At 48.8% G+C, this 26,904-nt stretch overlaps 1 protein-coding gene across 9 annotated transcripts in view; it reads right to left on the bottom strand.

Annotated features, from left to right (window-relative positions):
• Msi2 (musashi RNA binding protein 2) overlaps window positions 1–26,904 on the bottom strand; it is a 359,282-nt gene that overhangs the window by 120,242 nt on the left and 212,136 nt on the right. For all 9 annotated transcript variants that reach the window (XR_009592847.1, XR_009592848.1, XM_021647888.2 and 6 more), the window contains exon 7: window positions 8,015–8,063. Coding sequence is in view for 7 of the 9 variants with exons in the window: in XM_021647888.2 (XP_021503563.1) it covers window positions 8,015–8,063 (49 nt within the window). In the remaining 2 variants the exon portion in view is untranslated. The remainder of the gene's footprint in view (window positions 1–8,014; window positions 8,064–26,904) is intronic.

The raw sequence follows: 26,904 nt of genomic DNA, 5'->3' as shown, positions 1-26,904 counted from the left end.
AGACCAGTATTAAATGAGGGAGCTGGGTAGGGGGTTGTGGCTTCCTGCTCTGCCCCTCCTTCACCCTCACTGCTGCAAGGGTGTGGGCCTGACGGTTAAATATCTGTTTAGGGTGCAGAAGCTCATGGTTCCCTGACAGGGTAGGGAGAGCTACTCTCTCAGAGTCCCTCAGGGTCGGGCCATCCTCAGTTGGGAGCACAGAATGTTGGGTTCTAAGACTCTAGCAAAGAGGGAAGTTGGTTCACTTACTGCTTCTCCTGAACTTAAAAGATTCTCTCTCATTGTAACTAAAGTGTGCCCAAGTTCATGCCTGCATAGAACTCCTCTAACAGAGTAGCTTTAGGTACCCAAGGCCATCATCAACAGAGGCTTACATCAGCCATACCTGGCCCCCAAAGATAATCTTTTGTATAAGTTAGACTATGAGGGGCACTTGGGGACACTGAAATCCTATGCCATTCTAGTCATTGTTTCCTAACAATGACTATTTCCTAACAATGACATATTTCCTGGTTTGGAAATATCTTCCTTGAACCCACACTCACGATGGATGAAAGAGTCACACACTGAGGAGGAGAACAGGATTTCTGTGTTACCCCATCAGGACCCTGTGCTTGCTAATAACAGCCAACTGGCAAATTTGGGGACTGCATCTCACTACAGCCTAGAAGGAAATCTCTGTGAGGGTCAGGCCCTGGGCTGCAGGTGCCTGTGACAGGCATCTGCCTGTATTCCGGCTGCAGGATTAGTGTCAATACCAATAATGGCCAGTCACTATTTTATAGGTTGTCAATAAACCTGTTAATGTAATGCATCTCAGACTTTGAACAGAACTTGAGGGGTGGGGTGACGCAGGCCAAAGGGACCACTCAGTGGGTAAAGGTGTGTGCCACTCATGCCTGACTACCTGAGCTCTGTCCCAGGATCCTAAAGAAAGGTGGAAGGAGAGATCTGACTCCACTAAGTTTTCACACTGTGGCCCACACCGCCACGTCCATCTCTCTCTCTCTCCTCACACTCACACTCACACACATACTCACAGAGTAATAAATCAAAAAAATTTTTAAAAGAGGTAGAAAAATACTACAGCCATAATTCTAGCAGGGCCAACAGGCAGGTCTCGCTCTAGACCCCACAGGTGGGCACTAGTAAAACACCCTGTCATGTTATAATAAATGTCACAGGCAGCTGAGACATTACTCATTCTTATCATGTTTTCAGTCCCCATTCAATAGCCCTTCTCCTGGACTTGGCCTCCTTGCCAAACGGCCTTTCTTAAAGACCAGGCCACATGTAGAGCTTGTGAAGCCAAGTTCGGCCCTCCCACCCGGTGAATAAAGTCAATCCTAGGATCCTATAAGGCCACTGTGCTTAGCATTGCACACTAATGGAGCGATGCTTTTATTTTTATTTATTTCGCAATGGGGTCTATATGTATGTAGCCCAGTCTAGCCTTGAACACACACTCTTTTTGTTTCCGTGTCATTGAGTACTAGGGTTCATTATTATAGGCTTAAAAAAAATTAATATCATTTATGTCTCTGTGAACCTCTTTTTACATGCCTGTTTTTTTTTTTTTTTGGACAGATAGGTATCAATAAACAAATAATTACAGTACCATTCTTAATCATCTTTATATAGTCTATATAAAAGAGTCAATCTGGGCTTGAGAAGTCAATTTCAAAAGTGAGTATCTGGCAGGTATTCAAGATACTAAGCACTACATTTTTTTTTCCTCTTCCAGGAGAAAAGCGCTATCTTCTATCACAGCTTCAGTTACATTTTACTGGCATCATTTTAATAAATAAACTGCTTACACAAATTACAGAGACCTTAAACCTGGGCCAACTGCTTTTGGGATGGAGACTGAGCAAGCTTGGAGAGAAGAGCCAAGGTCTGGGTCCAGGGCCTTGAGGTGAGCTTGCTGAAAGCTGTGGCCTCTGGATAGATCTGCCCACCCTGTGCCTCTACAGTTTTGATAAGGCAGGTAGCCCAGGGAAAGGACCTCTCTGTTCCAAGGACCTGATAGTGGCTGGTGCCAAGGAAGGGCCCTTTTGGTGGGGGCCATGGCTGTTTGGAGCTGTTGTTTCTCTCCAAAGTCATTAGCATTACACTTAGTAAATGACTGTTAGCTGTTGGGAAAAGCCATCCATCACTCTAATCTCTATTTTGCTCTCAGTGAATCCTGTTCCTTTGCCTCTGGCAATGTTCCACTGCAAACAGGCCTGCTGGGTAATGGCAGCTACAAGGATCACCAGGGCCAGAAACTTTTCCCTTTCTAGCCAACCTTCCTGGCTTCACAGACACCCCATTCATTTCCCACAAGTGCCCCCAACTGTCCAGCTCTTCCCCTGCAGGGTCCCAGGAGTTCAGAGTTCAGAAGCCCAAGGTCTGGGATCACAGGAAGGGTCAGCTAAGGTTTCCCTGGGATGACCCTCATGCTGGGAGCTCTCTTCCCTTGGGGAGAGGTGAGTGCAGACAGAATGGACTTCCACAGCCCACACCCTCTAAGGGGCTGAGCTGTGGAAACAGCAGAAAAAGAGCTGAGCTATCCTTCTCTCCCTCCCACCAGCAAAGGAGCAAACTGGAAGGACACCTTCTGCCACCTTCCTTCTTCTCCCTCAGGTGCCCGCTCCAGCCCCACCCTGGGATCAATACCTAATGCTGAGTTCAAGATCTTATCTGCCATTTGCAAGGATAAAGCACCAGACTCGCCCCCAGATGATTAAACCCTTTGATGATCTGCCCAGTATTTTCCAGGCTACCTCTAACAAGCTTTAGAGAGCAAATGAAATGACTCTGAGAAAATTGGAAAGGCATCATTCTCTCCCCTCCCAAGGGACACGGTTCTTCTCACAGAAGACCACAAGACAAAAAAGGACGTGCAGGCTCCCCAGCTTCTACCAGTAGCTCCCCCAAACTTCAAGTGACTTAGTTTCTCCATCTGAAGATGAGGAGCAGCACAGATAACAAAAGGGGGTGGTGCAGGCAGACCAAAATTCGAGGAAGCGGTCTAGACCCTCACGGATGCCCCTGTCTCTGGAACTGCCTGGTACCAAGCTTATAGAGCAGCCGTGAAGCTGGCTGCTTCTACTGAGATGGTGACTATAATCTGTTTGGACTGCCATGAATCTCTGACAGAAGTCAGGGTGGGTGCTGAGACAGGATGCCCATTTTCCCTCCACCGGAAATCAAGAACATTCTCTATATTCTGGCTGCTGGGAGTACCCCAAAATATACTACGGTATGCCCCTCTCAAATTTCCTCAGCAGAAGGAGGCCCAGATCACACCAGCTTCCAGGATGGAATACAACCACAAATGGTTTTGTGGGTGCAGAGATGACCCTTCATTTTACCTGGGACCAGGATGGACCTCCTCATTTCTGGTGTCTTCGGAGGTCAGATTTTCCCTCTAGCCACCCCTAGTCAAGGACTCTTCCTAATAAATCTCCTACAGGCTAAGCCCTAGCAGAGCTGCTTCCCAGGGGTCCCACGTACAGTAACTATTCATATCCCACATCTAGTTGTTTTTTAAAGGAATTCATCTTGGATATGCTATGTTTACAAAGCTAAAGGTCAGACACACTTGAGTCCTCTGGCTCCTCAATCCCCTTCCTATATGCTTTTTTTTTTTAATATAAGATTTATGTATTTATTTATTTTATGTAGGATGAGTGCTCTATCTGCATGTACACCCGCATGCCAGAAGAAGGCCAGCTTTCTATGCAGGGGTAACGTGACAGCACCCCACACTGCATGGCTCCACTGGGGGGCAGAATCTAAACTCTCATTCCTGGGATTCTCTCCTATGGCACTAGCGATACCAGGCTGGCACCCCATTAGACAGAAGTCAACTGCCACTCGGATATACCTCAGGATGTTCTTTTCTCCGTAGGGCTCACAGGCTAGCAAGGAGAGGTGGTGGCATCCAGGGGGGAGAACGGTAAACTAACTTGACCTCTGCCTCCCAACAGTGAGAATGGCCTGAGTGAACACGCCATGAGAGCAAAACACGCCATGAGCCCCAGAAAGCCAAGTCTATGCCCTCCGCTGTGGCTCCTGACCAAGTGCAGCCTAAGCTACCCAACTGGGCTGGGTGAGGGAGGAGCCTGAGGTATGCATTTGTGCTGTGGCAACACCTGGGGCTCATGGCCAGGTCAGGCTCTTTAAGATAAGACCTGGAGGCAGTGTGGGGAGAGAGGAGCCCTCACCCTCTCCTTCTGTGGCCCTTTCCCCTCCACAAGATAAGAGAGGCAGGAAGCTGAGGATGTGGAGGTGAGATGACAGTGCCAGATTTGCTTTCCCAGGCTTATCGCCCGATCCGAGGCGTGTTTCGCCACGCCGGGGCTGTGGGAATGGTACTGGCAGACAGGACTTGCACTTCTGCTCTGATTTCAAAGTTTTTCTCACATTCCTAAATGCTCTGTCTGTACGCGCTACCCCCACTGCTAGCACTCAGCCTGCAAGAACCTTCTGGGCTATTCTGACGTTGGAGAATATGTGTGGGCAAGAGTTCCTAGCTCCCTAAAAAGTACAGTAGAGAGGATGAAGCAGCTGACAGGACCCTCACGCTACACCTCTAGGCAGGCTCCATGAGTGTGCGGCCTGTGCGGGCCCCAGCCAAAGCCTCCCACCTCATTTCAATGCTTGGCAGATGCCTTGAGACTCATAATCAGACCTGTTCCCAATCAGAGACTCTATAAGCCATAGAGCTTATCCTGCATCTACTCCTGGGGTCTTAACCTCTGGCAGAAGAGCTGGATGGTAAACCCACTAGGCACTGCCCTCTCTCCTGTCCCCAGTGCCCACAAGATATCTGGACCAGCAAAGAGGTCCTCAAGTCTCTGAGACCTTCTCCCATCTCCCAACAATGCTCCCACACCACCAGTCACAGAAGGAACGGAGAGCCACCTCTGCACGCTAGGCTATGTGGTCTTTGAAAAGCAAAAGCCGTGCGCCCTGGTCCTCACAAGTAAGGGAAAATGTTCCCCGACACATCCTCTGAGGCTGAATCTCACCCCTGCCAGTGCCCAGTCACATGACACAAGTTGTTGGCCCTCTCGGAGCCCACAGAGGGCAAACCTGCCCCTGCCCCTGCTATTCTGTGAGTGCTGAGGCAATGAACGCTGTAGAAGGCCCAAGGCCTGGCACTGAGAACTCCCAAAACACTCGCTTCCACTGATATTCATAAAAGAAAGCCATGGGCTGAAGAGATAGCTCGGTGGATAAAACACTTAGTATGCCAAGAATGAAGACGGGGGGAGTTCAGATTCCCATCACCCTCATAAAAGCTGGGTGGGTGTGGTGGTCTGTCAGTGAACTCACTTGTGAGGGGAAGAGAGATCTCCCAAGGTGAGCCCGCTGGATCGCTAGCTGACTCAGTGAGAGGGCCTGCCTGAGTAAATAAAATGGAGTGTGATCAAGGAAGGCATCCGACGTTAACCTCCAACTTCTCTACCTGCCTCACACATGTAACATTTGTATGCATGCATGTGTATGTATACACCCACAGAAGGAGAGTGGGAGAGGGAGAGCAAAAGGGTGAGAGAGAGAACTGGGAAAGTAGCTCATGCTGCAGCCCATGGATCTGATCCCAGACCCTTGCATAAACAAGAAAAGGACACAGTCACCATGACAGAGCTCAGAATCCTCCTGAGACTGTGAGTTCTGCCGTTGACTGCTGGAAACCTCATTTAGGCGGGATCACTCACCCAGAAAAACCTGTTCCCATCTGGGCACACAAAGCAAGAGGAGACTCTGAAATCAGTAGCCTTAGGCTAGAAGCTTCTCAAGTTACCACTTTTGAGGCTTGGCATCTCAAGCCACAAAATAGTATCGATAATAATCGCGAGAGCGAACGCTACTGCACGATTATTCTTGGCCCTACACTTGCCATATGCCACTATTAAAGTGGGTGCCTGTTCCTGGCTGGGGTTTTCTGTCAACTTGACACAAGTCACAGTCATGTAAGAAGAGGAACCTCAGTTGGGAAGTGCCGCCATGAGATCAATGGTAGGCAAGTCTGTGCGGACATTTTCTTGGTTAGCGATTGATGTGGAAGGAGCCAGCATCCCTAGGCAGGTGGGATAAAAAAGCAGTCTACACAAGCCATGAGAGAGAAGCCAGTGATCAGTGTCCCTCCACAGTCTCAGCTACAGTCTCAGCTTCAGTTCCTGCCTCGGCTTCCTTTGATGATAGACTGATGTGGAAGTAGAGTTTGAAAAAAACACTTTCTTCTCCAAGTTGCTTTTGGACATGGTGTTTCATTACAGCACTAAAAACTCCACTATTATTATTTTCACTTTATAAATGAACAAACAGAAGAGGCATAAAAATGTGCCGTAATTTCTCCCAAAGTCACAACACTTCCCCGACTCCCAAGATGGCAGAGAAATAAGAAAATTATGCTTTGGCCTCCACATTTAACAAATGTTATGTATATGTCTGTGTGTCTGTGCGTCGTGTATAAGCGTGTGCATACAGATGCCCACGGAGGCTAGAAGCTTTATTTCCTTCTCCTGGAGCTACAGGTCATAGTCAGGGACCTGAAGTGAATAGTGCAGGGAACCAAACTGTGGTCCTCTGACCCAGCAGCAAGTTCTCTTAGCTGGGTCATCTCCCTGGCCCCTCTACACCTGCAGACAGAATCACTCTGTGTTACCTAGGCTGATTCTTCTGCCTCAGCATTCTGGACAGGGGAGGCTACAGGCCTGCGGCACCACACCCAGTGTGGTACTTAGGCAGCTGTAACATCACAAGGACAATGCTGACAAGGACAGAAAATAATCACAAATTGTACTCCCTGTACCTTTCCAGCTTTGTCGCCAGGGTAGCGGGGGAGGGGAGAGCACCTATGTATTTTTGTTTTCCTTCCTTGCCTTCTCTCTTCATCCTCTACCGTGCCCTGGTCCATCCGATGCTCAACTTCCTATCTTGAGGATGCTGCTGAAAGCTGGGCTGCCAGCAAGAGCAGGGCAGGATGTGTGGGTTTCTCCCCGGGCCCCCTTCATTCCTTCCTCTCTTTCACTCCACTGCTTCCTCAGACCGGAAAGTGGTACAGACAGTCAGCACTGGGAAACTGCTTCTAATCACAGGTGACAGCAGGAACGTAAACAGCAGCAGAAACATCTAAATGCAATAGATGTGGCAAGGAAACAGCTCTGCGGGTTCACTCAGGGCTCCTTCCCTGGAGAACAGCCCACACCCTTTCCTGCCACTCTTCTTCAGAAGCGCTGCTCATTAACACCCTGTTAATGGGAACCCCAGAAATGTGGGACTTCCAGAGCACAAAAGAACGGAGCGCTAAGCCGTACCTTCCTCCGGCTTTTACCTCAAGGAGGATGTTCTAGAGTCCAACCCCATTTTCCATCCGAAGCAATGGCTTTAACATGTTCTGCTGGCAGGCGTTGCTAAGAGTACTCTTTGACAAACCTGTTCAGCATCAGGGAATCCGTTCCCAAGCAAAGCTCAGACATCGTGCAAGTCACCTCAAAGCTCTGTGCACCCCACACTGAATGAGACCCATTCTCTACAACATGGATTGACCAGGAAGAACAAGTAAGTACAGACGTCCCCTAAGCACTGTGAGGCTCCCAGGACATTTCAGAAGCAAGCAAGTTTTCCCCACCTCCCCCAGCTCATTCTGCAGGTTGACAGTCTGCTCTGCAAACCACCTCCTTTGACGCAAACGGAGACGCCGACTGAGTAATCACTATGAATAATTTCCATGAGGGTCACTGAGTACTGAGGTTGGCAAGGGCTGAGAGAGCCAGGATGGGAAAGGCAAGGTGACTGAGTGTGCTGGGCATAGCTGCTCAGTTTAGCGGGATGTTCCCTAGCCAAGACGGTTTTCACTGTATATCTGGATTCCTGAGGGCCTTCTGTTATTAATATACAGTCGTATCTACTTGCTGGGTTCCGCACCTTCCTGGTAGTCGATGAGGCGGGAGGTGGGAAGTGCTAACACCCGGGAGAAGACGGAGGGGCAGCTTTCTTGCACGGGGGGCCATCTTACCTCTGTGCCTGTTGGTGGTCTTGTCAAACATCAGCATCGCATCCTCCACCTGAAAACAAGCACAGGACAACAGCTGCTTCAGGGCTTTTTGTGAAACACACAGAACATTATGAACACAGACCGCGTGGGGGTGAGCGAGCTAGTTTCCACTACTAAAGTGATAGTTGTTCAAATAAGAAAATGCCTGTAAAAGGGAGAAAAGAAACAAAAACCCCCTGTGGGTACCTGTACTCACACCACAAACAAATACACTTCCCCCTGCCTATAATTAAAAATAACATATATATATATATATATATATTTTAAATCCACGCCTCTTTTAGAACTGTACTATATTGAACTATTTATGGAAAGTTACTGTCTTTCTTGTTGTACAAAAGACACTACAGTATAGCAAGTATTACACCCAGGCCACTACACTGTGACAGCTGGACAGTGTCCCGCAGAGCAAGAAGCCACAGTTCACTTCCCTTCTGGCGTCTACTGAGCTTGTTCAGTCATAGACAACAGACTTCACTCAGTAGCAGTAGCAGTGTCTTCACTCGCAGGTGCTCCCTAAAACTTATCAGTGAAAGTCCTAATTCCTAGTACTGTACAGGTGACTGGGCCTTTATTTTAATTTTTTTTAAAGATTTAAAGTTTTTATTTATGTGTACACACGTGTATTTGTGTATGTGTGTAACGTGTGGGTGGGTGCCTGTGGGAACCCAACTTGGGTCCTCTGTGAAAGCAATAACTACTCTTAACCTCTGGGCCATCTCTCTGCCCAAACCTGGTCTTGAAAGCAGCAACAAAATTAAGATGACATCATTAAGGTGGCCCTTGATCCTATAATGTGAATGGTGTCCTCAAATGAGGACATGAGGTCAAAGACACACACACATACACACACACACAGAGGGCTGAGGAACCATAGGCCAACAAGGCCTCAGAGGGAACCAACCCTCACCATGGGTCAATCTTGGACTGCTGGCTTCTGGGATAAAGAGTCATGAGAAAAATCTATTTTCGTTGTTGAAATTCTCCAGTCTGAGGTGCTTTGTTATGGCAGCCCTAGCACACAGGTGGCAGCCGGGGCTCTTTCAAGGCATTCAAGAAGTACCCACCCCTCTCATTTGCAGATCTAATCGTTTAGGCCATGAGACATACCTTTACCCCAGAGAAAGCTTGTTTTGCCAGGGTGAATCAGCTGCCCTCTCCATGCCCTTTGCACTCAACGCTAGTGGCAGAAATACAACCCAACCCTTGCGGCTGCACAAACTGTTTGCCAGAGGACCCAGCGCTTACAGCAGTCTGGTGTTTGCATGTAGCTGCGAAGATCTTAGCACTCACTTCCGCTCAAGGGAAAGCAGGAAGCCTTTTTCTTTTTTTTGGGGGGGGGAGGCGGGGGGTGAGAGGTGGGAAGGGCGAGGAAGGTGCTCAGCTAAGCCACCTGAGGAGAAATCATGGGCTACTTATTTCTCACTCCTCCTGGGGGAAACAGTGGAGTGAGCTTTGAAACGGTGCCTCTGGACAAATGGAATCTATTCTTCTAGATGCTATCGCACACCGTGTACCACAGTGGAGAGAGCAAAGTCCAGGCGAGAATGGAGGAGGTAGACAAACCAGTCTGGAAGAGATCTGCCTCACTTCAAACTCCCTTCTGGAGGCAGGGGACAACCCCCCCCTTGGTTGCTAAGCAACCCAGGCCGAACAAACAGGCTCCTGGGGCCTTCCCCTTCTGGTGCCCCTACTCCTGCATTCATTTGCCGTGGGGAGGGTAGCCTTACAGGGAGCCTGCCCCCCTTTCTCCCAGGCACCAGCTGGCGGGAGAGGTAATGCTAGTTTGAGCTCACTCGAACAGGGCCTCCTTCCTTGGGTCGCTCCTGCTCCCCATGCCTTGACGGGCCCCAAGTGTCCGCCAGGCACCTGCTGAGGCCATACGCCGCCTCGCACACGCCGCCCAAGCAAACCACCGTAAGATCAACCGGTGTGTTTGTACACAGCATAGTCACACCCTGGCATATGGCATCTCAGACTGAGACCCTGGGATGCCAGAAGAATTCAGATGCCTGGAGCGTGGGTGTAGGTTGGGGGTAAGGCCTACGGAGGGTGCAGGTAAATGCGACATCTGCTTCTTTGCACCCATCTCCGCAATTTCTGAGACGTTTGCCAAATTCTGCTTTTGAACTGAAAATGCCTAACAGCAAAGAAAACAGCCTCCCTTCTGTGCTGGCCATGTTTTGGTACTGAAATTCAGATCCCCGTAGGAAATAAATATTTTGAATAAAAAAAAAAAAATTTTTTTTTCCCAAAACCATCTTTCAGCAGCGCGTAATTGGCTCCCCGCTTCTCCTGGCTAAGTTTGCCTGCTTTCTTCTGTAGCCTCCACATTCCTCCACCCTGGTGCGCATGGGAGATCTGTGTGTGTGTTTGGGCGGCAAGCACTGTTGTAGAGAGTAGGGCTCTTTCCCTGGCGGTTCAGCTGTACTGTGGGACTCTCAAAGACCTCCTGAATAGACAGAGTGTCAGGGTGCAAGAAAAATTCTATTAACACTTTGCAAAATACAACATCTAAGAAGTTGCTGGAGAGAAAGGGAAAGAGGGGTTGGGAGGGGGATCAATATGGATAAGTCTCAGTGCTGGGGGGTTGGGGGGGCTTTTCAGTGGTTGCAAAACACTTATTAATTCAGAGAAGCCATCAATGCGATGGAAATCTGGCAGAACAGCAAGAGCCGAAACCAGGAGAATTTGAATACACAAAGACTGAATAGAATGAAAACCTCGGCCTCACATACGGGCCTGTTTCTCACGGTTCTTGGAGAATCAAACAGAAGCGGCTTGTGCAAGTCTCCATCAACAAGAAATGAGGGGTACAGTCGAGGTGACTGGTGTCAGTGCCAGAGCCAGCTAACTGTTAGCAATCTCAGCCTGTCTCACAGGAGCGCCTGCACAGAAGCACACACCTGAAACTCGTATGAAGGAATTGGCTGCGCCATCACGGGCCTCCAAGAAGGGTTGTGTGCAGGGTTAGGAAGCTACAAGTTGCTGTTTTTCTGACCTCAGGAAGAAAACATTGACCCTGTAAAATGCCCCTTGAGGGACATGGCCCTGGACCTTATAATCAACACTCTGTGGGGGCAATGCTTTGCATGTTTCTGCACAGATTTCCTTGTACCAGAGGTGGCCTACCTAGTCTTTTAAATCCCCCGAGGGAGAGAGGGGAGAAGAGCAGGTGTTGTAACCTTAGGTAGTTTGTTCCACGCCCTGGCACTAGTCTGGTCTGTTCTAAAGAGAGGTTTATTCCAACCATGAGAAGTCTATGGTGCTGACCCAAGGCAGGTTCGCACGGAGCCCCATCTTCCCAAGTGGCCTATCTTTGGGAATGGAAAAGCAAGGTCATGGAACTTTTAGATCAAACAGTTGGAAAGGGGCCATTTCTCTGACTTGAGCCTGGCACATCTCAATATTGTGTTTCTGGCTATGGAAGGTTCTAGTAAATTTCCCTCATCAAGGTCTGAATACCAGTGGGAGGGGAGCAGCATTGAAGGTCTCTGGGACCCTTACACATATCAGATTTGCCCAGAGGCAGTTGGCCCACTGACCTTTTGGGACACCCCAGGATTTGTGTACCTATTTAAGTCTCAGATCCTGCAGGTACTCCTACTGGCCTGTGGCCTCTTTCCCAGCCCTACCGCAAACAGTGATGGCCCAGAACAAAGAGATTAAAGACACTGGCCAGAGGTTGCTTTGTCCTCTAAAGACTATTCATATCCATCCCATACGGTGACAATTCCCGAGAGAACCTGCTGGGTGTAGTAGCAGTCTCTCCTCCACTTGTGCCTCTTCTCTTGGCTACTGATCATCTAACATCCTAAAGAGCTGATAATGGAACCAATAGTAGAAAAGATGACAAAGAGAAGGGTTTCTTAATGTCAATTAAGATGCCCCTGGACCAAAACAGTACAATTCTAGTGTCTGCCTGCATGATGCAAACTTTCCTTGTGTCACATAAACCAAGACTGGCAGTCAACCCAATCTTGACTTTAAAATCTAAGCTAGTGGCAACATAATTTGCTTCTACACACCCTGCACGTGTCAGCACTTTCTATTTGCAAAGCATTAGCCTAAATACAAACAGGAGGCAGGTCCCAGGGCTCTGTTGGACAGGTTGCAATAATAACCCATCACCAAGTAATTTTGTAGTTTCTCTCCCCCAAAGAGAAGAAGTCTATTTTCCCATCGTTTGTAATTGGACATGGCCAATAAAGTGAGCTGGAGATGTCTGTTTGGAGTCTGGCCTGAAGCAACTCAGCATGCTTCCACTTGCTCTCTCTTGGACCTTGGCCATCACCATGACAGGGGCATGCCTGGGCTGGCCTGATGAAGGATGGGACATGAGACACAGGTGGTGCATGACAGCTTACTCCATTTTCCTCAACTGAGACCCAGTTGAGACCAGTTAAGATCAGTAAACTGCTCCCAGTGTGCTCCAGACAGCAGCTACTACGTGCAACTGAGCTCCTGGGTTTATTACACAGCATCTCTTCGGCAAGAGACAATGCATACTTGACCCCTATTCCTAACATAAGTAAATAACTCGAAAAGAACGCCTTGCATTCAGAAGATGCAGTTTTAAATAGCACTGAAGAGGAAACAAAGGCAAGGGAAAAGGCAGAAGAAGGGGAAAATGCTGAATAAGGGTCAAATATTAAACCACCAGGTTCTACAATGAAAATGGAACCTTCCAGGTGGACACACAGGTAGGACCCTGCTTTTAAGTTTCATCCCAGCAGCAAGGGTAAAGACCTAGGTCCTAGAAAGGCCAAGAGAAAAGGGCAACATGTTTCTCAGCAAACAAGCACTGTGAAGACTCAGCAATAATTACCACTCAGAGCCAGTGGGGGGAAGCCTTGCTAATACTGACTTCTTTAACAAATGAACGAGCCCTCATTCAAATGCCTCAGAGAGTTAATATGAGTCAGACAGTTCTTCTACTGGGTGATTCTGAAGTGGTCAGGCGGTGTTGACTGTATCCAAAGTTCAGACTTGACTTGTCCCAGCTCATGTTGGCTGACAAGCAGCCTTTAAGGTCACAATGCAGAAATGCCTGTGCAAGGGAAGGTCACAATTTTCTTTGTCCACCTAGCTGAGCTCAGTCCCCTGGACTGTTGTTCTGCCAGAATGTAACAGAATTGCCTCCCTGATGCAGAGCAGGTGAGAGAAGGCAACCTGATTGGAGGACACAGAAAAAACGTGGTCCCAGGAGAGGGCTAAAGATAAAAGAGCTGCTGGTATTGACTCAGCAGGAGCCAGGAGCAAGTGATGAAGACAGGCAGTGCTGCTCAGAGGGCCCAGATTCTCACTCTAGCTTCACAGTGTCTTGGGGAGTTCAAGGCACCTCTCCTTATCTGTCCCTTGGTAGAACCCAAGAACAGAGGGAAATTGTATGAAATGGCCTCTGAGATCCAAGGGCAAGGATTCTACAGAGGATGCAGAGAACAGGCTGCAGAATATGCTGGAAAAGTGGGGGAACAGTCAGAGACTATAACATCTGGGACCATCAAACTCCCCACTGAAAACTGTTTCCCTTTGAAAACTGTTCTGTGAGGCTGTTCCAAAGCTTTGCTGTGGTCAACACACACCCTAAGAAGCTTCCTACTCCTCCTGGGACACCGGCACGCACACCCACACAGCATACCTATTGAGAACAAAGCAGGAAACCATACTTCAAATGGTCCTCAAACCATCTGGCCAGATTCAAGGAGGGAAAAGCGGGACTCTTTCCCCAGAACAAATGCCTTTAGATTTCTCTTCCTGCTCCCACAGTGATGCTTCAAGAGTGAGTTTAAATCAACACCCGTAAATGCAGGACATAGTGACAGGTTACTGCATGGAGCTTAGAGGCCTTCTTACGCTTTGTAAATTCAAGGCACTGAAGCTTTTGATGTGGTGAGACCACCCAGGAAATGGTGCCAGAGCCTGCTCTGTGTCAGGTGTGGGTCACTGCTACTTTAACCACGGTGTCTAGACTAAAGTGGCTCCTGCCACAATCCTAAGGCAACCACAATCCTAAGGCAACCACGTCATCTTCTGAGGCTGAACTTCTCAGTATACAGAGAGGGGGTGGTGGCTGTGTTAACTACTGACAGAGAAAACAGGCAGAAGAGAGAGTAGCCTGGAACCCCCCGCCCCCATTAAATTCATGCTGCAATCTGCACCAGTGGTTTCAGCCTTGACCACTCCCAGGAACACCAGAAGTGCTACTGACAACATTTGTCCACTCACAGCAGATGTGTCTAAAATAAGCTAGCTGGTATTAGTGGGCCTTGGGGGAGGCAGGATAGTTCATTTAAGGGACAACATTCGCCCCATTTCTTGTCAGGATCTTAGTCTAAGAAAACCACGATTCTGTTCTGAAGTAGCAACTGAACCGAGAACTCTGCATTTTTGAGACAGGGCCTCAAATGCAGCCTAGGCTGGTTTTGAACTCTTATGTAGCCCAGGATAACCAGGAGCTCCTGGTCCTTCTACCACCTAAGTGCTGGTATTATAGGTCCCTGGCATATATTTAGTGCTGGTTTATTAAGTGCTGGAGAGGAAAACCAGGGCCTCCTACATGCTAGCCAAACACTCCTAACATGTGACTTAACATTCCTAGTCCTGAACCTAGGACTTCTAAGACAACCTAATGAAGCCACTGCTTCATTATGTAAAATGTCACCGAGTAGCCTTGGTCTTCATATCAGCACATGAGAATCAGATTATCATCAATCCTCTAAGCAGTGTCTGTCCCACTGCTCATCACGGGCCTGGCCTGGTCCCCCGCCCCATCTAGGTTCCCACCTCCCCAGCTGCAGTCAAGAGAACTCTCTTGCCACTTCTCTGTGCAGTCACCCCTGGAAGGTTCCAGCAACAAAGGTGCCCTCAGGGTGTCCGTTCAGCCTCTGCTGCCAGACGCTGCCCGTTTCATCGTAGAAGTCCAACACTCCAGCTTACATACATCAGCCTCCAGAACTTGCTTGTTTTTATTCACTCATGCTCACGCATCCTTTGAAAAGCGGGACGATAGACCGCTTGGCTTCTTCTACATTCTTTTCCTGAACATCTTCATTAAAGGCTCTCAAGACTTTTGGCCAGCATATTCCACCCTCACAAGCAGAACTGCATTCTATCAGTCCCATTTTTCTTACTTTTGTGTGTGTGTGTGTTTAACCCTTGTGGGACCATCTACTTTCCCATGTCACTAATGTAAAACCAAACCCCGAAGTTCATCAGATAGGAGTTAGAAATATTACAAAGAGACACTGTTCTGGGGTGGGAGCGGGCAGAGGCTGAAGGGTGTGGGCACCTTCCTACAGCAAGGCCTCCTGCTCAGCTGGTCCAGATGCAGATTTTACTTACGTACTGTTTACTATGGTTTAAAGGGAAAGCTGCAGAGCTTATTTAGTTCTTTCGGCAGCTCTGCAGTGTACCCATTTTGTAGGTGAGGAAATCAGAGCTGCCCAGGCATATCACACCCAAGGAACAGTGCAGTCAGGATTTAAAACTGGATGAGTCCCTTCAGCTCCCTGTCTCCCTCCACTGTGTTCCCTTATCTTAAGTCCCTAGGGCTAGTTCTAATGTCTTCTGGATGAACCAGCAAATGCTACCTCTTTTCCAGAGGTGATTATGTAACTTTAAAGGGGGGTGGGGGGTGGGAAGGGGTGGTGGTTGGGGGCAGGTGAAGAGCTGAAGGAATAGGAGGACATAGGTGTTTCTTTCTTTGACATGGGCAAATTCTAAAAGCTGAGCACTGGTCACAGGGCAAGAGCTGGAACTGGACAGGAGTCCTGAAAGGCAGACCCGGGCTCAGCCTGTGAGAGTCTACAGGGTACAGTGGGCACTAAGACTGCATACGATGCCCCCATCCTAGGGCTGGCAGGAAGGGCTACATGATGGCCACTGGGACCCTGGCTGAGAACACACTCAGCCTAAGTGAGGCTGGCCCAATTCATTGCCTGCCCGAGCAATCCTCTTGCTGCACCGTGAACATGAATACACACACATACCCACTGAAAAGTGGGTCATACCAAAGAACAGCCACTAACAGGATCAGCGTGCCCTTGGGGGAGCAGGCACAGGAGGAACCATCTTGAAAGAGCAGGGACAGCAAGAGTCTGCCCTCTGAGGCTATGGCTGGGGTTAGGGCTCCCTGTCGGCTGTATAGATAAGGGCTTGGTCCCCAGCACCACCCCACGGAAGGGTAGAAGGCAGTCTCTGGGGAGATATGAGTCAGGGCACTGAGAAGAGGTGAAGGAAGGGAGGTGGTGGGAGACAGGCTGGGCATGAGCTGCTGGAGGAGAAGCAGTTGGATCCAGCAGGCTGACAGCTGTCACATGGAAATGGCATCTGGCCTAACGGCCTCTCGTGTGACGTTCCTTCGAGTGGCGGCTGCTGTGCTCTGGTAATCCAGTACCCGTTTTCAGGGCTGGCTGCTGAGTGTGTGCGTGCACGCATGCATGCAAGTGGGCTCTGGGGGAGGGGAGGGGCAGGCAGGCTACTGAATGCGCCTTTCTCCCTATTTCCAACCTCTCCCATCAGGCCTCACCTACCGTGAAAAAGGCCCAAACCTGCCAGCTCCAGAGGAGAGGGGCCCATCGTTAGGGGAGTGTTGATGTGCCGTAACAGTCTCTTGCATTCCCATTAAACAAATACTAAACTGCTAATTGCCAAAATGGATCTGCACGACTCTGACCGAACAGGGGAAGGGTTTATAATTACCAAGTGTGAAAATGCACAGCCTGTAAATAAGAACCTCATCTGTCCTAATACGGGCTGATATTGATGGGCATGAAATAAACATCAGGACCAAATGGAAAAATCATCCACATCTCCTGTGGCCAATGCAATCTCGGACGGTGACAAGCGTGGCTGCAGCCATCCGCTCACTCAGGGAAGGGAAGAGGGGGAGGAGCGGCATTTTGCAGGCTTGAGAAGCCCAGGTTCCAATCTCCAGTTCCAGTCCCTCGGGCCATGTGCCACTTCTTTCTGACTGCAGAACAGGGAGGGAAGCCACACGGCTGATGGCGGGACGAGGGCCCATCTGGACCAGCAAGGGACTTCTGTGTGCACAAGCCTCCCTCTACTCTGTTCTTTTAGGGACAAGAGCGGGGCAGGTGGGGAAGCAGAGGAGATGACAGCGTAGCCAAGGTGGCCAGAATTATTTATGCACTTAACTATGAGGCAAAGGAGAGCACGGCCACAGGCTCTGAGTCAAGCCCGGCACTCTCCCAGCTTTGCTGTTCTGATAAGTTGAGCCAGATCTTGAGAGGAGTGGGGAACTGGGAGATGAAAGGAATCTATATTACTTCAGAACTGTCAGAGTCACAACGGAGGTCTACCCAGGGGCCGCAGCTCCACTCCAGTGCTCTAACCCCTTCTCTTGGAACATCTGCATTCTTCTTGGCTTTAAAGAGTCAGAGCACCTCTCTCCCCAGCCCCCCCCCCCCCAGCCCGCCGGGATGAGCTGCTAGGTCTGACCTCAGCAGTGGAAGCACTTAGATGCCTGAAATAGAAATGCGCTCTGCTCCACAGCCCAGTTTTGGCAGGAGGCAGGAATCTGTGAGCTGTGTGGCACCAAGTACCTGAGTGAGTGTTCCAAGCATTGCTCATCCCCCAAATCCTCTCTGGGTCTTGATGGAATCGGCCCCAGCTCCCTATCCCTTGGGACACCTAATAGCCAATCTCCCTGGCACCTGGCCCCAAAGTCACCTCAGAGTCCTGGGTCAAAGACCACTCCTCCCCTCATGGGTTACTCAGGTCTAATGCTGACCCTAAACCTTGTCCAAAATCAGCCAAATGAAGGAAATGGTGAGTGACTGTTTTTAAAGACATTCTACATAATCCCTTTAAAATTCCCCCAAACAGCTCCAAATAATGGCTAACAGAATGCTACTGAGAACAAACTTCAAGTGCCGCTAAGGTTAAGGGTTCGGTTGCTTGGTGACTTCCTGTTCAGAGAAGATCATAACTGCTCTAAGGCAGACAGAAGGAGAACAGGAGCCCAACCCACCCCTCACTTTCCAGAGGAACCACAGCACCCAATGGTTTCTGTGGCTATAGGTAGTGACAGAGAGTGAAAAGAACAGGAGGAAGCCTTATAGGTCCAGGGTTCGAATCCTATTCTACCACCCCCATCCTTGGGAAGGCTCCTCGGGGTGAAAAGAGAACAATGATCATTGTTTATCTTCTCCTCTGCCCCGGAGAAGTAGAAACTATTGACATAGTGTCCAGGAAAGCATTTGGCCAGTGGTCTGTTATTGCCATTAAGCATCCCAGCACCAACGCACACGGATATTCGCAATTATCTGTTAGGTAAGGGATGTGTCATGGACTAAAAGACTTTGTATTGATCCCACCCAGCCTGTCCTAGTGAAATCAGTATGGAGGAGTGAAGCTTAACCACACAAGCCCGCTTGACTTTATGAACTGTGCTGCAAAGGATGTAAACACACTGTATTCTAGAAGCGCAGAGGGACACAACGGTGAAGCATCCTACAATGGAATCCTCAACGCGAAAAGAAACACATGAGCCACAATACGCAACTTGCATGGATCTCTTGGAGGAAATTATGCTGATGAAAAAAAAAATAACGGTATCAAAGGCTGTCTGATTCTATTTCTATAACGCTCCGAATGACAGAGCTAATGTAATGGAAAACAGCTCAGGTCTACGTTAGTGGGGTTAGGGGCGGGACAGGATGCGTATTAAGAAACAAGGTGGGATGTGTGTGTGTGTGTGTGTGTGTGTGTGTGTGTGTGGACTCAGCAGGACAGTCATGAGTATGATGACGGCCATTAGAATAATCACATAAACATTTTCTTTTCTTTCCTTATTTTGTTTCTTGAGATAGGATTGTAGGAAGATGGGTGAAGGGCATACAAGAACACTATGTGTGTGTACATACACACACACACACACATAATAACATATATACCGTGGTGCCTTATCTACCAAATAAATTGAACTTGTACGGCAGAGTATTATCAATAATGGTCATAATGGAGGCTTTCGGCGGAATGGAGTTGGAGGTGGGTTACCTGGCCTAAACTATGTATACATCTGTGACCCATAATTGGCTCTTACGAGTTTTAGGGTGAGGTACCCAAAGTGCCCAGTAAGTTTCCTTGGAAGTGATGAAGTCAACTTAAGGACCCCTCATTCCCTCTGTGGTTCCCTAAGGGTGGAAATTTCTAGACTCCTCATTAGATCCAAACTATGACTCTGGTCTTGTTAAGTGGGTATTGTCAGAATGACTGTTTTTCCTACTTCCCAAGCCACACAATTCCCTAAAGGGAAAAGAAGGGCAAGGAAAAGCCCACAGCCAGCATCTCACCCCAAAAAACAGCAACAAAGTACCAACTCAGGCTGCTTCAGGACCCAACAGGCAGCTTTTCCTTTCATTTATTTCTACATCAACACTCCACGGATATAGAACGCTCTCATTTCAGGAGCTGTCAATTTGCTTTAGTGCTGTGGTTTTCATCTGTTTTCGGTAAGAAGGAATTACAAAGCAGGCAAATGAAATAACGCAGAGCAATCTAACATATTTCAGCGACTCAAATTGGGACCAGGGAAGGAGGAAATTAAACAAGGATGACAGGCCACCGGGCACACCTGTGTGAGGCCTACCGGCTCCCCACCACCCACGCCCCGGAACTCTGAACCTGCCAACTATGCTCTCTGCCTCACCCCAACCCTTCAGATCATGTACGTATGCTGTACAGCCTATATGGTATATTGTTTTCTGAAGCAGAAAAGTCTTGCCAACTGTGGCTGAACTGTCAGCTGCTGTTCCTTTAAATGGCCTGTGAGAGATCACAGGGGCTGGAAGTCCGTCCCTATACATTTACCTCTCTTCCTCGGCAATCAACAGAGACACATGCTTCCTGCAAGCCAGGCCATGTGAGAAGCGCTCACTGCATCAAACCTGAGGGGTCAACGACAGGAGAGCTTAAAACAAGCCAAAGAGGACCTTCCGCTCCTGGTCTCCTCTTGGGGGGTGGCTATGCCTCCTAAAGATTTCTGGCAAATTCAGCTCAATTTTTGCTTTTAATTGAATTGTTGCTCGGTTGCTTAGATCTGTATTTTTTTCCCCTTAGCTATAGAACTGAAGATGAGCTAAGAAAATGTTAGGGACTACAGGGTCAAGATGCTCTGCCAGCCTCTGCAGTCACGTGGCTGCCCCTTGAGTACCACAGGTGAGGGCGGAAGGTAGGTGCCAGCCCAGGGGATCAGGTTCCTTTGAGGCATTGGAAGTATAGTAGTCCCCCGTCCTCCAATCACCATTAATTGAAGATCCAGTGGCAGATGTGGTACTGACTCCGGCAGAATGCTCCTGTGTGCCAGGTTGGCAGGCCCACTTCTGGGGCTGAAACTGACTCCACAGGAAAGCACCAAGGGATCTGTCCTTCCCTGGACAGAGTGATGGATAGCCTCCAATGGCTCAAGACTGATCAGTACCCCGAGGGCTGGTCACCACACAAAAATGGAGCCCTAGAACACAAGCACCTGCCCCCTGGCTTCAGGGCCTGGGTCCCATCCCCCACCTCTGGGAGAGCAGTGGAGGCCTGAGGGACGGAGCGCTGCAGTTCTGGTAACATGGACTGCACCAAGAGACTTTACTTCTTGGTTTGTATGTGTGTATACATGTTCACATGGCTGTATGGAGTTATGACTATATTAGTGTATTGGGTACATGTGTGTCAAGGCCAGAGGTCAAGGTTGGGATGTCTTCTTCTATGGTTCTCCACTTCATTTTCTGAGACAAGGTCTCTCACTGACCCTGGAGCTCACTGATTCAGCTAGGCTGCCCAGCCAACCAGTTTCTGAGATCTGCCTGTCTCTGCAATCCCCAAAGCCCAGCAACGGAGTTACACACATGTGCTGCCATGTCTACCCTTTACAAGGATGCTGGGTGATCTGAACTCAGGTTCCTCTTGCTGGCACGGCAGGTGTTTTATTGATGAGCCATCGTGCCAGTTTCCATAGGCCTGTTTCTAAAGGCATTTGCTGGAAACACGGACCTGTCCCAGCCCGCTCCAGCAGCTTTCAGCACTTTATGTGGCTTTTAAAACTATAAAACTATAAAGAGGGCAGGGCGGATACAACACTATGAGCCATACCAAAGGAACCAAGATATTTTTCTTTAAACTATCAGGGCAAGAAGAAATGGGTGCTCAATAGGAGCCACTACTCCCAACACCCACCCCATGCCATGACAGAGAAGGTTCCAGGAGCCCCAGGTGTCCTCTCTCCCAGGGCTGTCTACAGAGCAGTATGGGAAATCCAACAACAGAAGGGGTTAAAGCCCCAGGGGACTGCAACTGAGGAAAACTGAGAAGCCTCATGGGGCAGAGCCAAGTTAAGAATGAGGAACATGCCACTGTTGCCTCCCTTGCCTGAGACTGAAAGAGCAAGCTGAAACAAAAGTTTAAACCAAAGGACTCACTTGATGGCAGCAGAAGGAAGCCCTGGGGCAGGAGGACATTTCAAAAATTGACGCAGGTCTTAGGGGAAACGTTTAGGAAAACCAAAAAACTCTTAGGAAGGGGCTCCCACAGTGGTGCATACAATGCTGCTGCTGGGAGTTTCTCAGGTTGGCACCAGCGTAGGCTAGAGTTAAGGAAGAGCAAAAGCATCCCTAACAGGTTTTGTGCCTCTGTGACTCCACATTTGCTCCTCTGTGGGCCAAACAATGTGGACAAATGAATGAATGCCCTTTAGAACTCTCCTGGCACTTCCGTTCCGCTCAAGAGAAAAAGTATTTAAGACAAATGTTCTCCAGACGACCGAAATTTCCCCCCTCGCTCTCCATGTTTAGTTATGTATTAGGATGCTTCAGCGAGGCTATTTTCAGACTTCCACGTGAAACAGTAATACTTAGCACTTCCAATTCATCTCCCAAGCAGTTTTCAAATGTCAGCTCATTAATTCCCCTGTACCTTCGAGGAGCTGTGCTGTGCCCCATCACTCAGACCGGAAAGACAGAGGTGGTGCTGCTGAGGACCCCTGTCCAAGGCTGATCTAAATCAGGGGTGCTCTCAACCAGGCCCCAAGAACCATTTTCATTACAGTGATACACTTCTCAGGACTGGAGGGCTGTGTCTAAGGGGATGGTCTCAGCGAAGGCCCTGTAGCCACTGTGGGAGTTAGCAGAATCCTGAGGACACAGCCCCCAGCACCTCACAGAGGCAGGTGAGCACCTCGAAGATGGGCGCCCAGAAGTGTCCACCCTATGGCTGTTCTCAGCAGGTGCCCAGCAGCTCTAGAGTCCTGCCTCCTTCTCAGTCCTGCTAGCCGATCAGTACCATCTGGTGTGCTGGGGGCTTCCTCTGCTGCCCACACGTCTAAGAACGATACCATTACTTTCTGGGACAAACCACAAGCTTGGAGGAGGTCTTCTTGAGAGAGATGTATGGTATGGGGACTTGGTTCAGTGGTAGGGCCCACGTCTAGAAAGCAGGAAGCCCTGGCAGGCAGGAATGCCTGAACGCCTGCAATTCCAGCACTGGAGAAGTGGAGTCAGGAAGACTAGAAGTTCAAGATGATCTTTGAATGCATAGTCTGTTTCATGAAGCCTGGGCCCTATGAGACTCTACTGAAAGAAAAAAAAAAAAAGACAAAACAAAAAGACTCACAGAGGTGTATAGTGGCACACAAGCGAGACAGGAGTATCATGAGTTCAAGAACAGCCTGGGCTACAAAACAAGATTCTGCCTGAAAAATGAATAAATAAAATTTGAAACATAAAAAAAGAGAGAGACGTGTGTTCTCTTGTGTGGCTTCTCTTCTTTTCCTATAAGAAAAAAAACCTCCACAGCCTTTGCAGCCAGCACCAAACCTTTCAGTCCATGGGAAACACCCAGAGCCAACGTGGCACTCAAGTGGATTCTTTTCATTCATTGATCAACAATGAGAATGGAAGATTCCTGTCACTGGAGTCAATCCTGGGCCAAACAGGTTGCCCTTCCCTGGAGCAGGACATCAACTTTCAGGGCCCTGGACTCTGGGTTGCCTGCGCCCAGCTGGCAGAAGATGAAGGAGTGGTCAGTGTGTGGCTCTCTGAATCGCTGTCCAGCCCAAAGGGAAGGAAATGGGACAGGGTGGCGGTCCCTTGTCCTGGCACCTGGCACCCAATACAGCCCTTGCTAACCCATGGCAGCTGTCCTGCTAAGCCACGACGACCCTGACATTTCAGCTGGTGTCAGCTGACTTGGCCCCATGTCTAAGGCATATTTAAGACCCATGCAATGCAACCTCTGTCTTGGTGACTAAGAAACGCGTTGAGATTAGACACCAAATGCCTATTGTCCCTTTCAAGGGCATCACTGTGGAAGGCCCTGGCTTTACTTAACAAGATTGGATTGGAGTGAGGGGAATTTTAGGTGTGTTCGGGGGTTCCCTTCTTAGTTTGTTCTCAAGCCATGCAAGACAACTAGTTTTATTATTTTTGAATCCCATTATGTTTAAATCCCAAAACCAGCATAACTCAATCTTGGCCACAAGCCATCTAGAGCTAAGGTTGGTGGTGGTTTCCAAAACTCACGGCCACTTTCAAAGGCCAAAGATTTATCACCACAAGGGGACTCAGAAGAAAATGCCAGAGTCTTACTCTGAGTCCTCAGCGAGCCCCGTGAACTCACACAAAGCAAAGCGAGGCTCGTTGAAATGAGTATGTAAGGATTCCTGCTTTGAAGAGGACACATTACATTTACAGGAAAAAGCCCAGGCCTTAATGCTTCTAGACATTCCGGAGGTTGAAAAAGGGATATGGACTTGTACCACACATAGATATAGAAGAGGCAGAGAAACGCAACCCAAAATCTCAAGAAATCAATACAGAAGAATCTTAAAAGTGTGCAACACATATCTGGCCACGAAAGAATATTAAAGACGAAATAAAAGGAAGAATTAAGAAAGAATTCTTCCTAGCCTAATACTAAGAAAAGGTTTACCATCTCATTGGACAACAGAATTATCACCCCAAAATGATTTGTGAATCTGGGCTGGATCTGAATTAAAGGTTATCCCTCAAGTATCCTCCGGCGCACACGTACACACACACACACACACACACACACACACACCTCTCTTCAACAGGCATAAGAAGCAACTCTCATCTTTGCTTAAGCACATCCAGATGCATCTCTCTCAACATCTCTGGAAAGACAACAAGGCAGACCTCCTTTGATTGCACATCCTTTTCCAAAGGACAGGCTTCTCCATGTTCCCTACACAATCAGGGAAGACCTCACATCACAAAATGGCTGCGTGGGGGACATGCCCGGGGAACACGGAATCATTGGCAAACCAAAGAGCGGACCCACGGGCTGAGGGAAAAGCACTGTTTATCCATTCACGAGGCATCTGGAATGAGAAGGAGGCCACAAGCTGTCTTTATCATATGTCTGTGCATACAAATACACAACGGAAAATTACAGGTCCCTCTCATCTACCAAATGAGCCATAATAACCCCACAGGTTTCCCTGGGTCCTTAAGACACTCCTCTTGGAACATTTATCATGACAGAAAAGCACAGGGCTGATGAAAGGCAAAGACAGGAGGCACCTTTCCCAGGGAGGCAGCTCTGATCAGGGCTAATTGCCCCATTGGGGTCCTGTCTGGCCAGGCCCAGGTGAGGATGTCTTAAAAAGAAAATGTGCCACCTCTGTGGGCCCTGGAGATAGGGAAGACCCATCCACTGTCTTTTGTAAGTGCCTGCTGGGTAAGTGTGCAGATAAGACCGGTATTACATTATGATGCTTCTTCATGCATGAAAGTCTATTTTTAAAGAGAGTTTTCGGGAGGGTGGCTGCTGGAAAGGGGGGCACGGCCAGAGGCCAGGAGGTAGAAAGGAAGGCTGCTGTAGTTAGAAAGGTCTCCACCACTGAACAAAACTGTGCCTTCCCTAAAGAGGAAAACTCATTAAAGTCCTTCCTCAGTACGCACCGAGCACAGGCGTTCAGAGAAGCTGCTCTTTCGCCTGCATCGACACCAGTTCTTGAATGGGTACATGACGCCCCCCAAACTGCCAAAGCCCTGACTTTAGATCATTTACCTCGACTTGCAGAGCAGTGTACAAAAATCACCTGTCTGCTTGCTGTATACCTGAACAGGCTGCGTGCCCAATGGCTGGTAGCCATCTTGGCTATCATTTATGGTACTTCACTGCTCATGTGCAAAGATCCCTTATGACCTCATGCTGACCCCAGAGCACAAGGGTAGTGAGACTGACAATTCACAAACGCCAACAGGAGGTCCCAAAGCACCACTTTTAAGTGCAAAGGCGAAAGTTCTTGATTTAATAATGAAGGGGAAAAATGTGTGCTGAGGTAGTTAACTTAGCTTCAGTTTTGTACTGGGGGTCTTCGGGTGTATTCTTCAAGTCCCAGGGGGACTAGTATATTCCTTCCTTTGTGACCTCCTCCCTGACCCTTCTCTCACTGTTTCTGCGCTTCTCTTCCAGGAAGTACTGACTGCTACTTGCTCTTTCTTTCAGAGTATAACCGGCTACTTTTCTGAACACTCACTCTGAAGAACTTCTCGGGTTTCTACTGGCCATGGGGCCCTGTCCGAGTTCACATGGCCTAGAGCAGGTTGGACCAGTCTTGCCTTCCACCCTTGTATCTCTCTGTCCCCAGCAAGTGCATACCCTGTGATCCAGTCTGCAGGTCAGCTGCTCTCTACTCAGTCCCCTTTGGCTCCTCCACATATAGGAGGATGCAGCCATCCTCCATGGTGGGAGAAACAGAAGGGACCATGAAGAAATCCATGAGGTTCCTGGGCCTGGCCAGGATGGCTGGGCGCTTGGCCTTAGGCACAGGCAAGGGAGGAGGAGAATGGGGCTGAGATGTGGGAGAGAAGGGGTCAGTGCAGGGAAGAAGCAAGCTCAGAAGGCAGCACTCTGGCATCAGCTACCCCGAAAGTCAAAAGGGGGAAGGAGAAACCACAGCCTGAGGAATCCAGGAAGTTACAGTTCCTGCTGTGGAAGGAAAGACTGAATGAAAACCCTTCTGGCCTCGGCATCTCACTGTCTACTCACCCTTGCCCTAGACCAAAGGATCAATGGCACTTTCTGACTGACGGACAGAAAAGCAGTCTAGCTCTGGAGAACTGGCTGCAAGGCTAAAGCGCTTGTCCCCAGCAGAGGGGCACGGAAGCCCAGCTATAATCTCAACAGTCAGGAGGCGGGAACAGCCAATCCCTACAAGTTGCCTGGTGAGATTAGCTGAATCAGCGAGCTCTGAGTTCAAGTGAGAGACCCCATGGCAATAGAGCAGGCAAGGAAGACATCTGACTGTCAACCTCTGGTCCATGCACACATGAGTACATGCACGCACTCATACACGCAATCACTCGCACATTCACTTGCTCGATTCACTCACGCCACACATATGTATTCAGCCAACAAACAAACAAACCAAAAAAACAAACAAACCAACCAACCAACAAAACAAAGACTTCTGGAGACTAACCACAGACTCTAAAGAATCCTCCTGATACACAGAGTGATCTTGGAGCAGTTGAAATGTGTGCTTTTGGTCTGCCGCATAGGGGTCTTGCAAACAGCGTTCGCTGTTTAATGCATGCGTTACATACATGCAGCAAACAGCGTTAGCTGTTTAATGCATGCATTACATACATGCAGCAGAAGCTGCTGAAGAGCAGGAGAGAATGAATACCAGTTGCTGTTTTTTTATAGATTTTTGTTTTCACTTTCCACGCCTTTTCTTAGCTCCATGTGTGAGAAAGAGATAACATCTTTAATTTTTAGAAGGTACCAGGCAGGGGATAAAATGGTAAGGGACATTTATTAATTTGCAACTCTTTGTACCTCAATTATTGAGACTTCATCCCCAGGAACGC

Source organism: Meriones unguiculatus, chromosome 7 (genome assembly GCF_030254825.1).
Source record: "Meriones unguiculatus strain TT.TT164.6M chromosome 7, Bangor_MerUng_6.1, whole genome shotgun sequence".
NCBI lineage: Eukaryota > Metazoa > Chordata > Mammalia > Rodentia > Muridae > Meriones > Meriones unguiculatus.
The sequence above is the reverse complement of the archived record's forward strand: the minus strand, read 5'-3'. Positions and strand labels throughout refer to the sequence as shown.